This window comes from Rattus norvegicus, chromosome 8, assembly GCF_021556685.1.
Source record: "Rattus norvegicus strain SHRSP/BbbUtx chromosome 8, alternate assembly SHRSP_T2T, whole genome shotgun sequence".
NCBI classification, from domain to species: Eukaryota; Metazoa; Chordata; class Mammalia; order Rodentia; family Muridae; genus Rattus; species Rattus norvegicus.
In genome coordinates, this window is record NC_141541.1 from 63,635,085 (window position 1) to 63,658,713 (window position 23,629).

Here is a 23,629-nt window from a genome sequence, read left to right on the forward strand (position 1 = left end):
GATCAATAGTAGAATACTTGTCTAACATCCCCGGTACCACAAGCAATAAAAATATAAAGTTAGAGGAAACCATCATTTTCACTACTGTGTAGTAAGATGCTTAGTAAACTTTAGTTTCCTAAGACTTTGCAATACCCTTTTAGACTTTCTACAGCCCCCAGAAGAGTTTTTGCTCCCCAAATACCCATTCATTCTTCCTACACTGATCCTACTTAATGTGCTTAGCATGTATCTTCTCCAGGCTACCAAACAGGCCGGGAGTGCTTTCACTATGAATTCACTATCTACTTTTGTGTCTGGCATACAAGTGGCACTCAGAGAATGCTGAGAGACCAAAGTATTTGAAAGCTAAAAAGCAACAGTTCCTGGATCATCTGTAGGTTAAGCACTGCTGTGACCTGATCAGAAGCAACTTAGTGGAAGAGGATCTGCTCTGGCTCTAGCTTAAGAAGGTAGTGCTCATCAGGGCAGGGGAGATGGCAGAATTTACAGGGATGAGAGCACACTGCTGGGCTTCCTTCCTGGAGCGGAAGAGAGAAATGAATGCTGGTGTTCAAGTGGCTTTCTCCTTTGTCCTGGTTTACTCCACTTGGAACATCAGCCCAAAGGACGCTGCTACCACTCTCAGGGCAGGTACCCCTCCTCAGTAAAACAACTCAGGAAACACATTCACAAACAAGCCCAAAGATGTGACTTATTAATGACTACATGTTTTTTGTTTGTTTGTTTTATTTTAAAGACAGGGTCTCAATATATAGCCCCAATGGTCTGGAATTCAATATATAGACAAGGCTGACCTCCAGCTCAAAAGATCTATGTGCCTCTGCCTCCTGAGTGCTGGGATTACAGACTAGTGTTACCATACTGGGCTCCCTAATCCAATCAAGTTGACAATCCAATTGGTCGACACAAGGTAGTACATTACTTGCTAAGTCACAGGCATAGATAACCCACCAGGCTTCTTGGGAATTTATCTAGATACTGACTACACTTAATTCCAAACAGTAAAATGTGATTTTTTTTTCCTCTTTTGCATTCCAGCCATTTGCCTATATAAAGCTGACTGGTCTATTATCGAGTAGCATACTTCTTGAGTGTAGAGTTTAGAGGTCATCACTTTCCCTATACCCTCTGAGAGCCACACTTATAACATCCACAGATCCCCCTACTCTCTCGCCTTTTTCTCCTTTACTCACAGCAAGCTGGCTTCCATCTCTTCATAGTCCTAAGCCAATCTCTTTGGTCACAAACACTCTTTGATGAGTCAGTCCAACGGACACATTCTGGCCCTTCTCTTACTTAAGCTCAACAGTACTCACACTATTTTGTTTACAGTGAGTTTCTTAGCATTCTCATCACTGCAACACCACGTCCTCGTACCCTGAGAAACCCTCTCATAACCCATTTCTTCCCAACCACCTTTAAGAAAGTAAATGGAATGAGATCCAGAGGGGTGGGAGAAGGGAGTGAGACTTTGTTTTGCTTTTCCTTCTTAACTAAAAAACAAACAGAAGGGGCTGGGGATTTAGCTCAGTGGCAGAGCGCTTACCTAGGAAGCGCAAGGCCCTGGGTTCGGTCCCCAGCTCCGAAAAAAAGAACCAAAAAAAAAAAAAAAAAAAAAAAAAAAACAAACAGAAAACAGTAAGAATGAACTATAAAATCTTGCCAAATACTATTTAAAGGGATTAAATAATATATACTTAAAGTCTCCTATCCCTCCTTAACATACATTTTATCATAATAAAATATATATTACATTTCTGTACTTAAAGTGCTTTAACCTCTTTCGTAATAAAACATAGCGGCTCTCAACCATGACTAGAAATGTCATTATGACATTGATTATAATATTAAAAACAGTCAATTTACTTCATTTTAAAAACAGACAAGACTCTTAGTAGACACATTGGCAGAGAGCATTAATTTTAATGAAATCATTTTATGCAATAAATTTTGTTTCAGAATCACACAAAAATTGGCTCCCTTCTTTCAAACGAAATTTAAATTTGCATGTGAATCAGAGTTCAATATCATTCATTAATGTTGGACAATGGGCTGGGAAAAATGTCCTGTCCTTAATAGTTCACAGCTTCTCGGTCATGACAGATGCTCCTTCCTGTCTGCCAATGAACACAGAAACAAGAGCACTCAAATGACCTGAAAGTGTTGCTTCACTTACTACATAAAAAATGTTAGGTACTTACTAACTGACAAAAAATTTTAAAAATAAATCAATAACTCATACAATAACCCAGCAAGAACACCAACTGCAAATCCTAGGCTGTTTTCTTTGTGTGCACTCTCTAGCTCTACGACTTGGTACAAACTTGCCTTCACTGAGGGGTGTCAGGACTGAATGACTATACTACCAATAGTTGACACACAGAGACAGGAAGATTACTATGAGTCTTGGGCCAGTCAAGTCCAGACAAGACCTTATCTCCAAAAGACAAAATAAACAAAAGCACCTTTGTTCAGATGACTTTAAGGATTTCCTCCAGAAGAACATTGCTCAGTGACACAAATCAGCTGAAACTGAAACTGCTTGGCTAGTAACAATGGCATTAGTAAAAACATATCTTTGGCTTTTTTCAAAGAAATCATAGCTACAGAGGGTTTTTTTTTCTGGTTTGTTTGTTTGTTTTTAATTTAGGAGTAGAAGCTAGAGAGAGCTCAGTGGATAAAACACTTGCCTAGCCAAGGGTGAGGGGGAAAAGTTTGAATCTCCAGAACCCATTTTTTTTTTAAAGCAGATCTATTGGCTTCCTGTAATCCCAGAATTAAAAATAATTTCAACAGCTAGAATACTCAGCTCCTGCACGCTTCACACACACACACACACACACACACACACACACACACACACACACACACACACAAACCTGCACCTGCACACATGAATATACCACATAAACAAACATGCAAAAAAAAAAAAAAAAAAAAAACAAAACCCAAAAGCAGAGATTTGAGATAAACCATTTTGGCTTTATAGTATTGTGTGTTATTTCTCAATCAAAATTACAGTGCTAAAACTAGTATGTGGAAGTCTGTGCTCTACAGTCTCACTATCTTTGTAGTTAGTTAAAACTTACACAGAGGGTGTTTACATAACACTGGGAACCTGGCAAACAACGCATTACCTAAGTGACTGAAGATCTGCACTAGTGGGGCAAACCAGTCTTGTGTGCCTCCTAGTACAGTGCACTGAGAGCCCAAATCACTTCTGATATCCTTGCCAACAATACAGGATGTACAGGATATAGTCATGAGGGAAAGGTCAGGCAGATCTAAATTGGGTGAGAGTCTACAAAACAGAATGCCTGTGCTCCATAAAAAACACCAATGTCAACTTGAAAGGCTGAGGAACTTTTCTAATAAAGACTAAATCAGCATGAGAACCAGAGGAACTGGGCTACCTTGGGAGGGGGTGTGTGTGTGTGTGTGTGTGTGTGTGTGTGTGTGTATGCTGTAAATCCTTGATTTGCCTGTTTTTGTTATACTGTAACAGAAGGCATGGGCTTTACTACAGAGCGAATTCCTTAGCCTCATCCTTATAAAATACCTAGGGACTGTTTAGAATTAGAGGGAATGTCTAGGACACACTCCCAAATAGTTTAGAAAAACAGTATGTGTGTACACTGAGAGATGAAATACATGTGTCAACTGTTAAGGCTGTGAAATTCGAGGAAGGGTTCTGGAAATGGTGAGGGATTTTTTTTTTTTTTTGGCCACTTTTCTGTAAACTTGAAATTATTTTAAAATTTAAAAAGTTAAATATGTTTGTGGGTCATTTGAGTGTATTCAAACCATTTCTTCTGTGCTTGCAGTTCAAATCTTAAAAATATTAATGACTTCAGAGACAGTACTCTACTACCCTTGACTTCTAATTTTAAAAATAAGTCAAGGTTACATTTCTTGGCAAATCACAACAAAGGTTTGGCAATGCTGCCTATGTATGGACACTGGCTATGTGGACTTTTCCCCCAGTAGCTCTACAAAATCACCAAATCCTAAATTCTCCTTACCACCATTATGCTGGGCATAAAACCTACCCACAAAATTGTCTGCAAGTACCACATAGGTCTTCAAGTCAGGTACTGGAGCTTGGAATTTCCCCCCAAGAAAACATAGCTTTCACTTGCTTATTGATTCTCTTATAGAGAGGAGGTCTAAAAAAAAAAAAAATCTCATGGGAGAAAGAATAGGATCCAGAACGATGTGTTGTTTGTTTGTTTTTTTTTTTTTTTTAACAAGGAGTAGCAACATTTAATGGAACAAGGCAGCAAAGCAGGGGCACCAAAAATAAAAAGTCTCCAAACTTCCAAGAAGCCCCTCAGTTGTGTCCCTGACAGAAAAATCCCAGTAGTGATTGGAGCAAAAGGCACTAAGATAAAAACTAGGTAGAAAAGTCACAAGACGTCTGAATAACCTGTAGGCCAAGGCTGACGAAATTGCTTCTGTAGCAACTTAAATGTAAATTAGAAAATCTGCAGGCTCCTAGAAACTGGTCAGCCTTCAACTGCTGTTCCTTACAGCACTCCCACAAGAAAAAAAAAGAATTTTTAAAGTCCTCGGGAAAACAGACAAGTGGTAAACTTTGTCACTACGGAAAAAGCATTGAGAACTTCCCACTGCAAACAGTTCCCAGGTTACTGAGCCTGGATCCCAGGCTGGTACGTGCCAGCCCCTCCACTCGGCCCTGTCCCACCAGCCAAGCCCCAGGCGCACAGCAGGAGGGCCGCCCGCTCAGCCCCTGCCCTTGACTGTGGGCTTTCAGGGAAGCCACAGGGGGCCCAGGATTTGAACTCTTCCCCGAGAGGATCTGCGGCGGCATCTGCCCCTCCTCGGGGACGCAGCTCCCCTCCAGGCGCGAGAAGCCAGAAGCCCAGAGTGCCGCGCGAGAACCAGGGCCGTGGGAACCCGGGCGGGGGGCTGGGGGTGCGCAACCCGGAAGAAGTCAAGGGCGGAGGCTCCAGAACTTTGACCCTAGTCTCGGGCACCGCACCGCCGATCTACACGGACGGTGGGAACTGTGGGAGCCCGTGACCTTCGCCTGACAGGGTCAGCAGGCCGCCACTCGGACGTCACCTGCTCGGCCCTCCCTGTCGGGACTCACCGCCCGCCGGAGCTGCCCAGGCGCCGCTGCTCGAAACATTGTCTCTGTTCTAGTTAGCCCAGCGGTACCCTCCGCCTCAGCTACCCGGAGCGCGCGGGAGCCGCCTCCGCCTCTTCCAGAGACCTGAACGCTCGCGAGACGCGAGCACGCGAGCTGACAGCCTAGGCCGAGGCTGCGGGGCTCGCTCTTCCCGGGGGCCTATTGGGCAGTCACGCAGCCAATGAAGAAAGTGGAAAGTTAGAGGCGGGACTTGGGAGTAGGGCAAAGGTAAGGGTGTGCACTGAGATGCTTGCACTGCGTCCCACGGCCGCCAGTTGTTTGGCTCTGTCTCAGACCTCCAATGGGAACGTGTGTCTGCACTGACTGGCCTGCTGTAGGCAGCTTTTCACCCGTGAAGGGAATCCCTTCACTCCATTCCTTCCTTTCCTCGCTCATATACGTGCAGTATCAGCTCTGAACCTGTAATGTGCCAACCGAACACAGTCGCAGGTGAGGAGATATTTAAACGTCCATTTAGGGGTCCGTCCTGGGGACCTGACGGGACTCAAAACAAAAGGCTATTAGTAAATAATATAAATGATTTAATGTCTGCTACTACCTGGGAGGTATCTATTGGAGTTGGTGGTATTTGAGCTGGATTCTTGAAGGAAACGGGGAGGGAGAAAGATATGATGGGAAGATCCTGCTACAAACTACACAGAAGGAGACAGAATGGGATGGAGGTGGACGACACAGCAGGCTAGGGTCAGGTTTGAGGTCCACACAGATCTTCTTACTCTCCCCTACCCTTAGTCAGACCCACTTCCAGCCCCTGGTATCAATGCCTGTGGCTGTTAAAATATTTCATGCTTTTTGGACAGACCAATCTATCTGCCTTCTGGACTGCTCAGGATGTCCCCTCAAAACTCAAGCCCTACCTTACAGGAGTGAGTTTCACTAGCCCACAATAGTATTTCTTCACAAAGATCTTCTTAGTTCCCCTACAATCAGTCTTTATCTTCTTCACTTAGTTTGTGAGCGGAGTGAGAACCCATCTTCTACAAGACCACCCTTGTGGAGGACTGGGACTGTGCCCACCTAAGCCCTTTGTGGGAGGGACTAGTATTCTATTTATCATTACTTTCTCCTTCCAACCCAACCCCCTACTGGGCTCAAGTCTAAATAGTATTGAAAGAAGAGAGAAGAGTGTGTTAAGTAAAAAACAAAAGGAATATTTGTATTAGAAAAACATCTTTAAAATAAGATATGAAGTACTTCCTTCCTGCCTCCATGACAAGGCAAAATACCAAAGAGGAGAGAATCTGGCACATCCCAGGCTCCAGTGAATCAGCAGTAGCCGTGCCCTGAAGAGGCACAGAGCCCATGGGGCATGATGATTCCGGGCAGAACAGAGCCAGTGCAAAGGAAGACACAGAAAATGTCCCAAATCTGTAACAAATCACCAGACTCACTCTGAAGACAGAAGAGTGTCCTTAAAGAACTTCTGGAGGGAGGGTACAGTTAGATATGTTTCTACATTTACATGTATGTCAAGTAGACAAATGTGCTTATGAAATGTGCATGTGAAAGACTGATGTTCTGAAATGTTCCCTATAGGGGTTTGAATGCTCTTCTTTCCCACTGGGTTATAGATGGTTGGAGTCAGAAGTCAGTTTCTATTAGCTAGCTTATATACAGCTGCTTGCTATTTGTAGAAGTAATTGTACAAAGAACAAAGGAAGGAGGAGAATTGCCTTCAGCCAGTCCTTGAAGTCCGACTCATTCAGGCAGAGCCTCTCCAGGGTTCCTGATGGGAAGGAGAAGGTAGTGGGACAGCAGCTCTGGCTGCTCATCGTCTCCTCTCTCTGCTAGGATCTCCACTGAGCTTGAGCTCAACGGGTGCCTTAAGTACTGAGGACCGGAGTCCCTGACCCCCAGGCCTTTCTCAAGCGGGGTCACTGAGCTGCATCTTAGACACTAGTAGTCAACATGGCAGTTCTACTTCCTGGCCATTGGACCCTGCACAGAAGGGTCCAGAGGTCCTGGGTGATAGCTGCAGCTCGATAGGAGTGACTGAGACCAAAAGAAAGTCAGGACAAAAGGAACTGTGGTGCTCATCAGCATGCCAAAGTGTCTGCCGACCTGCAGGCCCACTCGGCACCCGGGTCCCATCCGACTCTCTCTCTAAACTTCTTCAGCTCATGGCTTCCCTTCCTCCAGCTTCCCATTCCTAAATAACTCTACCAACTAGCACCAGGTGTATAAAGTAAGGACATGACTGCTCAGATGCATGGTTGAGGAGAAGGTTTTTATTGTAGATTGAGGAAGAGCACAGCCAGAGGCATGTAGAAGAGTCCAGAGCAGGGAGAGAAAATAGAGTAAACATAACCAGTAGACTGAACCAGGCCATGGTGGAGGCCGGGAGGTGGGGGGTGGGGTGGAGGGTGGTTAGAGGAAGAGAAGAGAGAGCACAAAGATGAACGAGGGCCAAGAACCAAGAGAGTGCCAGGAGGATAGTGGACTGAGTTTCTTTAAGACTCCTTTTCCTCCCCTTCTTCTTTTCCTCCTCTTCTTCCTCTTCCTCTTCTTCCTCTTCCTCCTCCTCTTCCTTCTCCTCCTCCTCCCTCTTCTCCTTCTTCTCCCTCTTCTTCCTCCAGACAGGGTTTCTCTGTATAGCCATGATTGTCCCAGAACTTGCTCTGTAGACCAATTCTGCTCTTGAACTCAGAGAACCAAGCTCAATAGGGCTCTTGCTGTGTCATCTGGTAGAAGATTTCTCCTTCAGAAACAAAGATGTATGATCTTGTAGAGCCCCAGGTCACAATACCATAGAAACACATTTGATTTGTGACACTTTGAGAAATGTACCTCAGTCCTTGTGAAGTCCTGGCTACAGGTCTGCTGTAAGGGGGCCCTTGGCAGGTCTCTCTAATCAGGAGCATCTGGATGACAGAGTGCAACTTGAGATACAGTGATCCTTGACTCATCTCTGTAAATTAGCAAGCTCAGCTGCCCCCCCCCTTCATTCTCATTCTGTTTAGGCCACAAGCCCATGGGAATGCTACCCTCATTGTGGGGGTCTTTACCCCTTAATTAAACCTCTTTGGAAACTCTATCATAGACATGCCCTAAGGTCTACCTTCTAGGTGATTCTAAATACAGTCAGGTTGACAGGATTGACCATGACAAGTAGTGACCTCAGCTTTTGCAGGTGAGACCCATGCTGTTACACTCCTGCTGTTCTCTACATGCAATCATGGTACGTATGTTAGTGTCAGCACAGGGTGAGAAATGATGAAGGGTGGCTGAGTGAGCTAGCCTAGGCAAAGACTGGTTGAGTGATCTAGCCCAGGTATTGTTGCCTTCATTACTTGGTTTCTCTCCCAAGTTGAATTCTTCCATATACTCATCTTTATGCCTCTATCCTAAGACTTCTTGTCCCTGGTTTTCCAGACTTCTAGCCTCTGCTCTCTAAGCACATAAAATGGATGACCAACATACCTTTCTGAAGCTCTAGCTCTTAAACCATCTTTTTTCACCATTGTCTTTCAAAACTGTCCCTAAGTAAGGCTGTAGTGCACCTACCCTCCATTTTCAGCCTGAAGTCACATACCAAACAGAGGTCTCATAGGCTACATGAGTGGTTTCTCCTTTTGTTAGCAGGTTGTAAGTGTGTGTGTGTGTGGGGGGGGTCTTCCTATAACCAAGTATTACCTGGCACAACAGCAAGGGGACTAGCCTACCAACTTTACAAGTTACCATTCCCTCTGGTTCTACTTGCACTTGTTCCTAAATATCCCAGTTTCCCCCTTAGAATAGATTGTTTCTACCTACCTGATACTATGATCTGATTGTCTTTGTGGAATCCAGTTCATGATGGCTAACTCCAAACATTTGGTCACTTGATACCCTATGATCAAATCCAGTATCAAATCAGAAGTCTTTTGCTGTAGTTATTTGATGATGATGTTTTTGTTTTGTGTTTTTAAGGTATATACATTTCCACTTCAGATGTCATGGTTTGGTATATGTCATAGGGGTGTGTGTTGTGCCACTCCAGCAGAATTTGTCATAAAGTCTCCACTATATCTTTTCATAATCGAGATGGAAACGCACATGGCCGAGTAGCAAGGCTGTCTGTACAGCAACCTAGTCCCTTGCACTGAGCTCCACTCACCGACAGCAGCCTTTGTATCACTTGGCATGTGAACTGGTATAGAGTAAACTGCATTCAGAGCCCAAAGAAGGCAGAAGCTTATCAGGTATAGGATTCCTTCATACTGGAAAGTACAGGGTGTACTCTTGTCTTTTCATTTGGGTGGGACAGCTGAGCATGCTACTGTCTCTGGACCCCTAAATATCTTAGGATGCAGCAAGCCCCTGAATCTTTAAGTGGATAAACACACACACATGCACACGCACACACACACGCATATGTGTTAGACAATATGCTATATAATTTTTGTCCATTTGGCTGAGTTGGAATGACGTCATAGATTTGGTAGTTCAGTGTTCTGCTGTGTGTCCAGATGGTCTCCCTCTCTTTGGGATGTTATGACAGATGCTAAAAGTTAGCATAGCCCTGGGACAAAACTGTAAATATATAGCATTTGCTTATTATATTTGGATGGATAGTTTTGAATCTACTTTTCTCATAGGGGTAGAACTCACTTGCCAAATTAGTGACCATTAGACTGTATTTGACACTCTGTTCATCTATTCTAGTAAAGATACCAGAAGAGAAGGACTGGAGGAGCTGAAGGGTCCTTATCTGGCATCAATGGGAGGGGAGGCCCTTGCTCCTGTGAAGGCTTGATGCCTCAGTGTAGAGGAATGCTAGGGCGGTAAGGCAGGAGTGAGTAGGTGGGTAGGGGAGCACCCTCATAGAAGCAGGGTAAGGGAGGGTGGGATAGGGGGGTTGCAGAGGGGAAACTGGGAAAGGGGATAACATTTGAAATGTAAATAAATAAAATATCCAATTTTAAAAAATAAATAAAATTTGTTTAAATTTAAAAACAACAACAACAAAAAATATATACCAGAAGAGGTATGGTGACTGCCAGACAAGTCCGTGAATGAGTCCGGGAACTCTCTCCAGCGTTATCTTCCATGCTCAGTCTGGTGTCTTCAGGGATAAGACTGATGAACTAACTATGAAACAAACCATAAAGGTCAAATCCTGATGTTTGTTTCACTGTGCACTGTTAAGGAGATCCTTTCATTTTAAATGTAGACCGACTATTCCTAATTTCCTGTAATATTTTCATAGAGCAGCCTAATCACTCCTCAAGGTATTTTCTTTGTAGTTACTATCTCCTCTCTCATATTTCTCAAAATGTCTGGTATGTTACATACCTGAAGCACACAACTCTAGTTCAACACTAGCATAGCTTCTAGCAGTGCACTACCACCTTATGCTAAAGGCTGTGTCCCGCCTACCAGCTGTGGTGAGGTCCTCAGGGCCAGTGTACCACAAAGAGGTACATCTGAAGCCCCATCTTGCATTGTCTGCTCTCTCAGATACTTCCTGGACCGTTTTTCTAAAAAGCCTGCTCTGAGAAAAAGTTAAAGTGCATATTAAGGTATGGTCTAGGATTCATCTGAACGTCAGGGATGTAATAGAAGAATTGGGCCGCAGGAAAAGATGGGCTAGTTAGAAAACTGAGCAATGATCCAATAAGACATGAGTTATTCTGTTGTTAAACTAGATAGCAAGACATTGTATATCTGTGCCAAAAGATGCGATATATGTGTTCATTAGCAAACCAAGCACCTATGACAATAGCCTTCATAGCCAACCATCAGGAAAATTAGAATAATGGCCTTAGGGTAGAGAGTTGGCTCCAAGAGGACCTGAGTTTGATTCCAAGCAGCCATGTTAGGCAGCTCACAATGCCTGTAACTCTAGCTCCAGAGAGAATCTGGTACCACTGACCTCTGTAGGCACCTGTAGTGGTGTGCACATACCCCATATACACATACATACACATAATTAAAGACGATAGAAATACATTTTATGCATAACCTGTGGGCATTTATTTATTAACTTTTTATTGATTCTTTGTGAATTTCACAGCATCTATCCCATGCTTGAAACCTCTCCCTAGAAGAAAACAAAAAAATCAAAAAGAAAAGAAATAAGTAAGTGAAAATATCTTGCCATGGAAGCTGAGGTGTGCCAGCCTTTTGCCCAAACAGCTTTACTTGCAAATGTTCACTCTAATGAGGCCTGGTTTGAGGTCTCCTCTGGCTTCTGCTACACCATCAGTACTGGATCCTCACTGGGACTCCTCTCTGATGGCCTGTTGTTGCTCTGTGTCATGGAGATCCTGCAGCTTTGGTTCTGTAGAACGGGCCTCTTCACACACCCTAGCCATTCATAGATGGGGTGGATCTGAACCTGGGTGGCAGCTGAGTTGGTCAGCCTGCCAGCCCTGCTGCACCCATGCTGCTAGGGCCAGCTCTCCTGCTTTGCTCAGGCAAAGGGCAGGTCCTGCTCTCCTGCCTATGAGAGTTAGCGAAAAGTAGGACCAGCTCTCTTGCATTCACATGGTTAGGGCCAGCTCTCCCACACTCATGCCACTAGGGCTGGGTCTCCAGCACTGCCCTGGCGAGGGGCGGGTTCAGCTCCCTCTGTGCTGGACACACTCTGAGGCCTCTGACACCAACATGGATGGCCTCAGATGACAGCCCAGACCAGGGATGTACAGCTTTTGGCTGTAACATGGTCCACAGACATCGAAACAGGGCCTTGCTGCTGCAGGTCCACGGACCCAGACATCACCCTTGGCAGCAGCACAGGTCAGGACATCATTATGGCCTCAGTGGCAGTGCAGGCTGTTTCTCACCACCCTTGAGTCTCCAATTCTGGCTCTCTTCACAATGCTCTTTCTCTCCCATCTCTCCACCACACACTTGTTCATTGTAGTGGTGTCCACGGCGGGCAGGTAACATGGCGAGTGGAAATCTCTGGGTGTCTCCACAAATGCATTTTAACACTGTGTTTAGGAAAATAAATCACATGACCATCTCAACTCTTATAGAAAGTCCCTTGACAAAGTTCAGCATCCCTTCATGATAAAGACCCAGAAGAGACTATGAATAGAATAGAAAAGAGCACAGTCAACCTAATAAAGGATATGTATGACAAACATAGCCAACTACTCATGGGACAAATGGAGAGCATTTCACTTAAAATAAGGAACAAGACTTGAAGGACTGCTCTTTGCTCTTAGTCAACTTAGTGTTCAAAGTTTTGGAAACATCAATAAGACAATTCTCAAATATGATAAAACACCTTTTATAAAGTGGTAAGGCATACAATCAACTTACAAAAGTCAGTCGTTTTCTATTTGCCACTAATAACTCTTTTAGAAAAAAATCCAATTTACAATAACCTTAAAAATTTTGTAAAACTAGAACTTCTACAAACGTTCAGAGACCAGAGAAATAAAGAAGGCAGTAGAAGATGCAAAAACCACCTTTGTCTGAAAATGGCGGTTACTGAAACTATAAATTAGATTCAATACATTCTTCATCAAAATTCCAATGGCATTCTATACAGAATTAGATATAGCAGTTACAAAGTTCAAACGGGAGCATGAAAGACCCCAAGTAACCAAAGAGAAATCTACACAACTACCTAATTTTTTGATAAAGTTGTCAAAAACATTGAAAAATGACCTTTCCCACATAAAACCAGATACACTCAAACTAATAGGAGAGAAAGCGGGGAAGAGCCGCGAACACATAGGCACAGGGGAAATTTTCCTGAACAGAACACCAATGGCTTTTGCTCTAAGATCAAGAATCGACAAATGAAACCTCATAAAAACTGCAAAGCTTCTGTAAGGCAAAGGACACTGTCAGCAAGGACAAAACAGCAACCAACAGATTGGGGAAAGATCTTTACCAATCCTACATCCAATAGAAGGCTAATATCCAATATATACAAAGAACTCAAGAAGTTAGATTCCAGAGAGCCAAATAACCCTATTGAAAATGGGGTATGGAGCTAAACAAAGAATTCTCAGCTGAGGAATATCGAATGGCTGAGAAGCACCTAAAGAAATGTTCAACATCCTTAGTCATCAGGGAAATGCAAATCAAAACAACCCTGAGATTCCACCTCACACCAGTCAGAATGACTAAGATCAAAAATTCAGGTGACAGCAGATGCTGTCGAGGATGTGGAGAAAGAGGAACACTCCTCCATTGTTGGTGGGATTGCAGACTGGTACAACCATTCTGGAAATCAGTCTGGAGGTTCCTCAGAAAACTGGACACAGCTGAGGACACAGCTATACCACTCCTGGTCATATACCCAAAAGATGCTCCAACATATCACAAGGACACATGCTCCACTATGTTTATAGCAGCCTTATTTATAATAGCCAGAAGCCGGAAAGAACCCAGATGTCCTTCAACAGAGGAATGGATACAGAAAATGTGGTTCATCTCACAATGGAATACTACTCAGCTATTAAAAACAATGACTACATGAAATTATTAGGCAAATGGATGGAACTAGAAAATATCCTGAGTGAGGTAACCCAGTCACAAAACAACACACATGGTATGCACCCACTGATAAGTGGATTTTAGCCCCAAAGCTTGGAATACCTAAGAAAAAATTCACATATCATATGAAGCTCAAGAAGAAAGATCAAAATGTGGATGCTTCAGTCCTTAGAAGGGGGAAACAAAATACTCACAGGAGGAAATACAGGGACAAAGAGTGGGGCAGGGACTGAAGAAAAGGTTATTCAGAAACTGTCCCACCTGGGGATCCATCCCATATGCAGCCACCAAACCCAGTCACCATTGCTGATGCCAAAAAGTGCTTGCTGACAGGAGCCAGATGTGGGTGTCTCCTGAGAGATTCTGCTAGAGCCTTACTGATACAGATGAGGATGCTTGCAGCTAACCCAGTGGAAGAGTTAGAGAAAAGACTGAAGGAGCTGAAAGGATTTGCATCCCCATAAGAAGAACAACAGTATCAACCAACCAGACCCCACCAGAGCTCCCAGGGACTAAACCACTAACCAATGATTACACATGGTGGGACCCATGACATGACTCCAGCCACATATGTAGCAAAGGATGGCATTGTCTAGCATCAATAGGAGGAAAAGCCCTTGATCCTGTGAAGGCTCAGTTCCCAAATGTAGAGGAATGCCAGGGGGTTGAGGTGGGAGTGGGAGCATCCTCACAGAAGCAAGAGAAGAGGGTACAGGAGAAGGAGGTGAGGGGATAACATTTGAAATGTAAATACATAATATATCCAAGAAATATAAAATTTAAAAAGATACAGTACTAAATAGCAGTACTAAATATCCCAGCCTCTAATGAAAATCACCCAAGTATCTTCAGCTATCAAATTTTGTTTGTTTTAAAGCAAGAAAGAATATTTTGAGTGAGCAATGCCTGCCTGACTGTTTTTACATGACTCCACTGTCTACAGATATGCTGACTGCAAGGAAAATAAGGGTCAGCTGTATGAAGTCCGGGGCATTGTCAGACAAGTTTCTAAGACTTTTGGGTCTCCATTTTTCTATTACATGAGAGGAGGTCAAGGAAAACATCGATCTCAAAGAGTTACAGAAGAAACAGCACTAAAAATATCTCCAGACCCAAAGACCATCACAGAAAAACCACAACTTCTCAAAATACAGAGAACAACTTATCCTAGGTGACTAGTCCTGCCTGGCACAGCTACAACAGAGTTTTTGCACTGAAGGCTCCAGGGACTTCATAGAAGAGGACGCAAAAAGATTGTAAAATACAGAGAAGTGGAAGTCTGCTGTGAGACTGTCTTTTAGAACTGACAATATTGGTTGTTAATATTAATTTTAATGACTTGATTTTGTTGTACTGAAGATTAAACCTTTGGGATTATTAAAAAAAAAAGCAGCCTTTCAACAAGGAATACAGGGGAAACTGGATGTTCATATGCAGAATAGTGAAATGAGATGTTTATCTCTCCCTGGAACAAATATCAATTCAACTGCTTTAATGTAACTTCTGAAGTGTTGGAACTTTCAGAAGAGAGTATAGAAGAAACACTCAAAGATACAGGCTTTGGCAAGAACATTCTGGAAAGGGCTCCAACAGCCCAGGATGTAATCCTAAGAATTGGTGGATGGAGATACATGGAATCAAAAAGTCTCTACACAGAAAAGGGAACAATTGCCAAGTGAAGAGACAGCTCACAGGATGAAAACGAATTGGGGCATGGGCTTAGCTCAGTAGAATAACTCTTGGCTAACAGTCTCACAACCCTGGTTCAATCCCCAGTGCTACAATAATAAAACCCAGCAACAGTCAAGCAAAGAAAAACAAAATGAGAAAAAGTCTGTGACAACTGCACATCAGACCAGGAATTAATATCTAGGATATATGTAAACTTCAAACATTAGAAAATACATAGATATAGTAAATGGGCTAACGTAGTACAGTGAAAGACCCTGGTTCCCGGTTGAGAAGGTTTGAAATCCCGGTGACCCTGATGGACGGACGGTAGGCGTTTCGCCTGGCTCCCAGGATACCAGGCCGGTCAATAGCCTGTAGCCATCCGTAAGTTTGTGACCATCAGTCACATAAGGGCAATGCCGGGAGCTCCTTCAAAAAGAAGGAGTGGAAAAACTTCATCATCGGGATTTGCCATGGGGAGCCACAGAGAAGGACTTTGCCTACAGAGCTGACATCTAATCTAAACAGAAGAGCCTTCCTCTGTTCCCAGCGGTGGCAGCCACCGAGCCTGCCACCTCCACAGTCAAGCCAAGGACTATCCCCACTGGACCAGCCAGAGCGTCTCCCCCCACCCCTTCCTCCCCTGGTCCTGGGCTATATCCAGCCCCTCGGACTCCCACTCCTTTCTCAGCTCTTCCGCAGCATCCCAGTGGCGCCTGGACGCCCAAGAGCCCGAGAACCAGACAGCCCCTGGCCTCCTTATAGACCTGGGGACCCCCAAGCCAGCTCTGGCTGTAACGTGCACTTCCCCACCCCGAGAGGACTTCCCTACAGCCCAACACCTGCCTGGCTTCAAACTTCCTGCACCCTGCCTCCCCCGTTGGCCTGAGCCCTGTGGCAGAGCATCCCTGGGAACCCACTTAAACTACAAACGGAATAGACTATTATCAAAAGAAATACAAATGCTTTAGGATTCCATCTTACCTCATTAGAATGGTTATTATCAAGAAAACCAGTGACATTAAATGCTGGTGAGGATGTAGAAAAAGAGGAGCCTTTATTTACTCTATTAAGAGCATAATGTTACAGCCACATTGGAAGTCAATGAGGAGATTGCTTTAAAAGTAAAACTACAACTATAATACAACCCAGCTATACCACTCTTGGTCATGAACCCAAGAGACTTTAAATCAGCACAGCACAGAGGTCCTTGCTCACCCATGTTTACTGTTTCACTGTTCACAATGGCTAAGAAGTGGAACCAGCCTAGATGTCTATCAGCAAAAGGATAAAGGAAACATCACACATATACACAATTACATTTCATTCAGCTGTAAGGAAAAATGAAAGCATAATATTTGAAGGAAAGTGGATGGAACTAGAAATCATTATGTCAAGAAAAATAAGCCAAACTCAGCCCAACACAGTGTTTTTTCTCTCATGCATAAAACCTATATTTAAATGTGTATATGTGAGAGAAAGAGGAGAGGGGACTAAAAGAGAGAAGACTTAAAAAAAAAAAAACATGGGAAGAGGCAACATTGTTCATAATAGCCAACAAGGTAAAATGATCCAAGACCCTTCAACTGATAAAGCGAGATACAGCCGCACAGTGTAGTATTACTTAGTAATAGATGGTGAAGCACTGGTCCCCCGTACAGCACAGATGAACTTGGAAACATTATGCTAATATTCTACTTGGCTCCAGCTGTCAGCTTGACACAAACCTGGAGTCATCTGGGAAGAGGGATTCTCAGTTGAAAACAATGCCTCCATCAGATTAACCTATGGCATGTCAGTACAGCGTTTTCTCAATTGCTAATTAATCAAGGTACCCAGGCCTCTGTGGGCTGTGCCATCAATAGGCAGGTGGCCCTGGGATGGATAAGAAAACTAGTGCAGGGGCTGGAGAGATGGCTTACAGGTTAAGATCACTAACCACTCTTCCTGACGACTCAGTTTTATTTCCCAGCACCACATGGCGGCTTACAACTATCTAACTCCAGGGGATCTGGCACCCTCTTCTGGGCTACACAGGTACTGCATGTCCGTGAAGCTAGTCATCCAGGCAAAACATCCAAATATTACAGGTCTGTCTTTATCTGTAAGATTCCAGTTGGTTACAGTCCACTCCTCGTGGCTGCTCCCAAAGGTCTGGGTGGGAGGGAGGCTCAGAGATGTGTCCAGAAGCTCTGTGGTCACGGCCGATCTGCTGTTTTTACTGAGTGTTTGGAAGCTCATGAAGACTCCATCCATGGTCCTGGTTACAGGCGGTCTCCTTCAATTCATTGTGGGCGATAGATGTGTAATCCTCCTGGCTCCACGTTCATGGGTGTTCTCAACAAGCAACTGTTTTGCAGGATAGCCTGCTTTTCTAAATACAGGGCATGAGAATGGGCTTTTTTCCCCCCAGGTTTAAAATTTAATGCTTGTTCAGGCCTGGGTCCCTCATTCCTGCCGCTGTCGGGTCCACTGCTCTGGGGTCAGAGTTTTCTGCTCAAAGGCATGGATGTGCGGGAGCTCTTCAGCTAAGCACTCGTTCACCAGCCGGTGTCTCTGGAGCAGTGGCTTTCCCTCGAACTTAGCCGACACCACCAGGACTCGGAAGCTGGTCACGCAACGGTTCAGAGTCGTGTCCTCCACCTCCACATGCTCTGCCTCCAGGTCCTGCCGCAGCTTCTCTCGGAGGTAGTCAGCGCTGAGTTCCATGACCACAGCCCGGCGGGGCCACAGCCCAGTGTGAACAGAACCTCGCCTCTCGAGAATGGGCTTTTTAACAACCTCTGCCAGCAGGACTTCATTTGGACTGAAATGCACGCAGGTGCCTTTGGCTGTTTCATTTTCAGACGTTCATCTTGGCTCTACTTCTCCTTCCCGTGGGTTATCATGTCTCCATGTGAAACCATGGCTGTGAAACCAAGCATTTATAGGTTATGCAAACCGTTTCCCTCGGTGTATTTTTAATAATTGAGTCTTATTATTACCAGATGTTGAAACCCCAATGGTAACAGAGCAACAGACTTAAAGCTTAGATTATCTGAGGGAGAGAAATGTAGTGACTGTTCTCTGGGAGCTAGTAGATGCCTGACCTGGGCTTGTATTCAGTGTTCTCTGGGTTTAACTGAGATTTTCACACAAGCTCCTTGACCTCATTGGCATCCTATTCAGAACCGTTAGTAGTAAAACAGGGAGACTCACACCTCCTGCACGGGGTGTGGGTGAAAGTGTGTGATGCCATGTTGTTACTATGATGAAACACCTTTGGGGCGATGGGCACAAAGTGGAAACCCTTGAGCCACTGCTTTCGAGGCTATAGTGCACAGCCTGCTGGCCTCATTGCATCTGGCTTGTGGTGTGAAGAGGAGATCAGGGAGCAGAGATGCTTCCCTCATGATGGCTAGAGAGCAGAGGAGGAAGACACAAAGAGGGTAGGGCCAGATAAAGGCGACTTACTTCCTCCAGCCAGCCCCACCTCCAAATTGTCCATTCAGTATAAGCACTTCGGCAAATGAACCCACTGATGAAGTTCGTCCCCTGATGATCAAATGACTCTCAGAAGCCCCCCTGACCGGGGCTAAGCTTTTGAGACAGGAGCCTCTGGAAGGTTTCTTCATATGTAACCTACAGTGCTACCTATTGCTGTTTAACAAACAGCTCCACACCCGACCTAGCATCGAGCACCCCTATTAGCCTACCTAGTGTTTACAGCTTGGTTGTCGTGGAGAGGCCCAGCTGGCGGCTGTAGCGCAGGTTCTCCTTTGACGCTGTAGTCATGTGCTGCTGATAGCTGCAGGCTTAAGTTCCTTACCACATGGTGTTCCCTGCTCCCACCCCTTCTTGTCTTTTCTAACCTAAATTCAGTACTGTACATCCTCACAATCACTAAGTTCTACTAGTGACTTTAGTCAATGCTGGAATAATCTAGGAAGTGACTATCCGCAGGTAAACATAGCAGGAGCCTGGGATCCCTGGGCACCATCTTGGACATGGCTGCCACCGGTGTGTTTACTTTAGTACAGAGAAGGATACTCAGATGCCATTAACCCCTACTTATTGAGCATTCAGTGTGTGTGTAGACCTTTGTCTTATTTTCTTTTACTGTTGCTGCGATAAAATACCCTGATAAAAACAAACTAGAGGAAAATGGATTTATTTTTAGATTCCAATTCTAGGTTATAGTTCATCATTGGGAAGTTGAAGTGGCAAGGATTTGAAGCAGCCAGTCATGTTACATCTATAGTGAAGCTCAAGGAGTGAATGAATGCAGTGTTCAGCTTCCTTTTGTTACTTTTAAACAGCTCAAAACCCCATGCATAGGGAATGATGCCACCCATAGTGGGTGGGTCTTATCTCAATTAATGTAAGCAAGACAGTTCCCACAGGTCAATCTGATGTAGACAATTCCTTACTGAGACTCTTTCCATGTGATGCTAGAATGTGTTTTTCAACCTTTTTGGTATCAAAGAACTCTTTTCATAGGAGTATCTACCCTAAGATTATCTTTATGTAAGGTAGTTACACTGATTCACAACAGTAGCAAAATTACAGTTATGAAGTAACCACAAAAATAACTTTATTTCAGGGGTCACCATTACAGGAGGAACTGTATTAAAAGGTAGCAGCGTTAGGAAGGTTGAGAACTACTGTGGTAGAGTGTCTCAATTTGACAATTAAAACTAACTATCACAACCCCTCTCTAGGCTTAGGAATATAGACATAGTTCTTGTACTCAAGAGCTTCTGTGGAGGGCTATAGGGAATAGCCTATAGCTAAATGTTCCAGACATAGAAACTTTTCTCCCTGTGAGAAAGAGCAAAAAGAGACTCCCCTAAAAGATGTTTTTGATAATTAAAGTATTACCATGGTTCAAGTGCATCTACTCCTTCCCCACTGTGTTGTAATTACCAGTCAAAGGACTGCAATCTTTTCTTTAGAAGCTGGAAATTCCCAGTAAAGCTGCAGACAGACATAGAAATAGGGGGGGGGGGGTGAGGCATGCTGGAGAGATAGTACAAAGGCTGTTCAAGTGTACTTTGCCTTATCTTTCAAAACATGCCCTTTAGGTTTGTCTGAATCTAGTGGCACACCAATAAATTGTGTGTATGCATGTGTGTTGTATGTCGTATTGTGTACTTGTGACTGTGTAAATAGGAGCATGTGCATGTAGAAACCAGATATTGGGTGTTGTCCTCAATATCTTTCCACTTTTTTCTAAAGATACTGGCATTTTGATCAGGGGAGTCCAAGAGACTTCCAAGCAATATGGGCTATTGCTATAGCGCTTGGTGTTCTCCAGAAAAGAAGAAGCTAAGAGCCTGCTCCGGAGGACTTCGGGAATCATTTGGGTCATCCATGGAAGTCTCCTTCCTAAGGACTAGGTCACAACGTGTCTGAAGGAGCTACGCAAACTGACAAGGGAGAGAAGCAAGCAACCCAGCTGTGATGCCTGTGAACCCAGCAATGGTAGGACAGGCAGGACATCCCTGACGGTGTGGTAGTGGTTCTCATGTCCTGGGGGTAACCAACAGTCACATAATTGGACTTGAGGCCTGCTCAGTAGGAGGAAATTCATGCCTGTTTCTGTAAACCCAGTCAGCCTACCTGGAGCAGAATCTGCGATTGCCAGGTTACTAAACCACGACAATACCTAACTGCGTTCTACACGCTTACCCTTATGTCTACAGTAGATGTAACTCTCAATCTTCATCAAAGAAACTTCCGTTATGGACAATACAGAAAGCCACAACTGCTCAACTGTGCAGAGCTGCTGGCTTTGGGCTGCCCATCTCCAATGGGCACACAACCCTTGTACACTCATTCATACCCAGGAACACTGAAGAAGTGGGGTGGAAGATTGTAAGAACCAGACAGGACTTGTATTGGTAAATAGTATCTTCTTAAAACTAAGGATATGAAGTGGTCGCTGGTGGCATACCCTTCTAATCCCAGCACTCAGGAGGCAGAGGCAGGCAGGTCTCTGAGTTCAAGGCCAGTCTGGTCTCCAGAGTGAGAATCAGGACAGCCAGGGCTACACAGAGAAACCCTGTCTCAAAAATGAATGAATGAATGAATGAATGAATGAATGAATAAATAAATAAATAAATAAATAAATAAATAAATAAATAAATAAATCAGACCTGGGAGGAGTTGGGGGGAGTGGGAAGTGTACGAAATCCTTAAAGGACCAATAAAAATGTCTGTTTTTAAAAAGTCTTTCCCCTTTGTTTATTTATTTCCGGGCGTGGCACTGGCAGACTGGCTCATGCGTGCTTCTGCAGTCTGTGGTCCTCTGTTCCAGAAAGCACTGGAGACATGGGACAGGGCTGACACCTCTCTGCTCTCACTGGTACTCAAGTGTTTCAAGGAATCCCGAATGGGACTCCCTGATACCGAATGGGCACTTACTCCTGAGAAGTCTCCATGTTTACCTGCTCTGGAACCCGCAGTGAACCAGTGGACCATGCACAGTGGCCAGGCCTTCCTCTGCACTGCCACCGGGGCTCGTTCCCGGGCCCACCTTTGTTCCTGAGTACAATTTGCTTTGAGCAACCTCCACATTCCCAGTCTCTACCCAAAAGATCCCACAAGGCCCGGCCCAGAGTCTGGACACTTTTTTCTCTCAGGCCGAGGGGTAGTGGAAAATACTATTCTGAACGTAGGTTTTCTTCACTAGTATCGGCATGGTTTTGTATGCATTGGTGGAAATGGCAGCTAACAGTCATTTGTTCATTCACTGAGCAGTTTTGTACATGTGTTCACTCATTCACTCATTAAGCTAGTTTTGTGTGGGTTTTTATGCATGTTTTTATTTATTTTATGTATGTGAGTACACTGTAACTGTCTTCAGACACACCAGAAGAGGGCATCGGATCCCATTACAGATGGTTGTGAGCCACCATGTGGTTGCTGGGAATTGAACTCAGGACCTCTGGAAGAGCAGTCAGTGCTCTTAACCACTGAGCCATCTCCCCAGCCCCTTTATGCATGTTTTTATGCGTGTGTTTTGAGACAGCATCTCTGAGCTCACTGTTCTGGATAAACTGTCCAGGCAGGGAGGCCCAGGGATTCATTTGTCCCCAAGCTCCAAGCATGCTGTGCAACACCCTTGCCTTCTGAGCTGCTGTCACCTCAGACCTGTTAGCATGGTTTTTAGACAGTGTCACTAGATAGCTCATGCCGGCCTGGGATTGCTCCTGCTGCCTCCGCCTCCAGAATGCTTACATTAAATACATGTACCCACACACCCAAGTAGTAGTTATTAATAATTATTTGTTTTGAGACAGGGTCTTACTATATAACCCTGGGACGCCTGGAACTTGCTATGTAGACCAGACTGGCCTTGAACTCACAGATTCCTCTGCCCATACCTTCTGAGTGCTAGGATTAAAGGTATGTGTTACAGACCTGGCTGTCACTATATTTTAATGTCACCTGACATCACAGAACGGGATAAGACTGTCTCCATTGGGTCTGTGATTGGCTTGTTTTCTCTACTGGTGAACTGTGGGGTCTGGGGAACACGGGACAGGTCAGTGCCATCCCACCTCTGCAGCCTCCCTTCAAAGGCTCACCCTCATTATCTTTGAAAAGGACCCAGGGCTGGAGGTGTATCTCGGTGTCTGAACCCTTACCAAGCATGTCTGAAGGCCTGGGTTCCATCATTAGTGCCAGGGAAAGAGATAGCATCTACTGTGTGTTAGTCATATGTAATACAGGACAACTGGTACTTTAAAAACCTGCAAACAACCTAGAAAAAAATCCCCTATGTCTCCACTGATCAGACTTTTTATTTTTTAAAAAAAAACTTTTAACTTTTATTTCATGTGTATGTTTTTGACTGCAGGTGTATCTGTGTACTGTGTGCATGTAGTGCCCAGGAAGGCCAGAAGAGGGCGTTGGATTTCCTGGGACTACAGGTAGAGATGGTTGTGAGCCACCATGTGGATGCTGAGAATTGAACCTGGGTTCTGTCAAAGTGTAGCCAGTTCTCTTAACTGCTGAGACAAACCATTGAGCCATCTCTCCAGATCCTCATTTAATTTCTCAACTCAATATCTTTACACAAGCCTTTTGTTAACTTTACCAGTGTCTTAGCTAGGTGTCAGTTTCTGTGATAAAATACAGTGATAAATTATTGGGTTTATAATTTGCAAGTCACAGGTCATACCCTGTACTGGCCGGTTTTGTGTGCCAACTTGACACAAGCTGAAGTTATCACAGAAAAGGAGCCTCCTTTGAGGAAATGCCTCCATGAGATCCAGTTGTAAGGCATTTTCTCAATTAGTGATCAAAGGGGGAGGACCCAGCCCATTGTGGGTGGTGCTGTCCCTGATCTGGTGGTCT

The 23,629-nt window shown here is 44.4% G+C and overlaps 1 protein-coding gene and 1 pseudogene across 2 annotated transcripts in view; both read right to left on the reverse strand.

Annotated features, from left to right (window-relative positions):
* Etfa (electron transfer flavoprotein subunit alpha) overlaps positions 1 to 5,251 on the reverse strand; it is a 56,798-nt gene extending 51,547 nt beyond the window's left edge. The window contains exon 1 of one of the 2 annotated variants that reach the window (XR_015626424.1): positions 5,117 to 5,251. Coding sequence is in view for 1 of the 2 variants with exons in the window: in NM_001009668.1 (NP_001009668.1) it covers positions 5,117 to 5,155 (39 nt within the window). In the remaining variant the exon portion in view is untranslated. 2 annotated transcript variants of the gene reach the window in all.
* Bola2-ps1 (bolA family member 2, pseudogene 1) lies at positions 17,696 to 18,047 on the reverse strand (annotated as a pseudogene).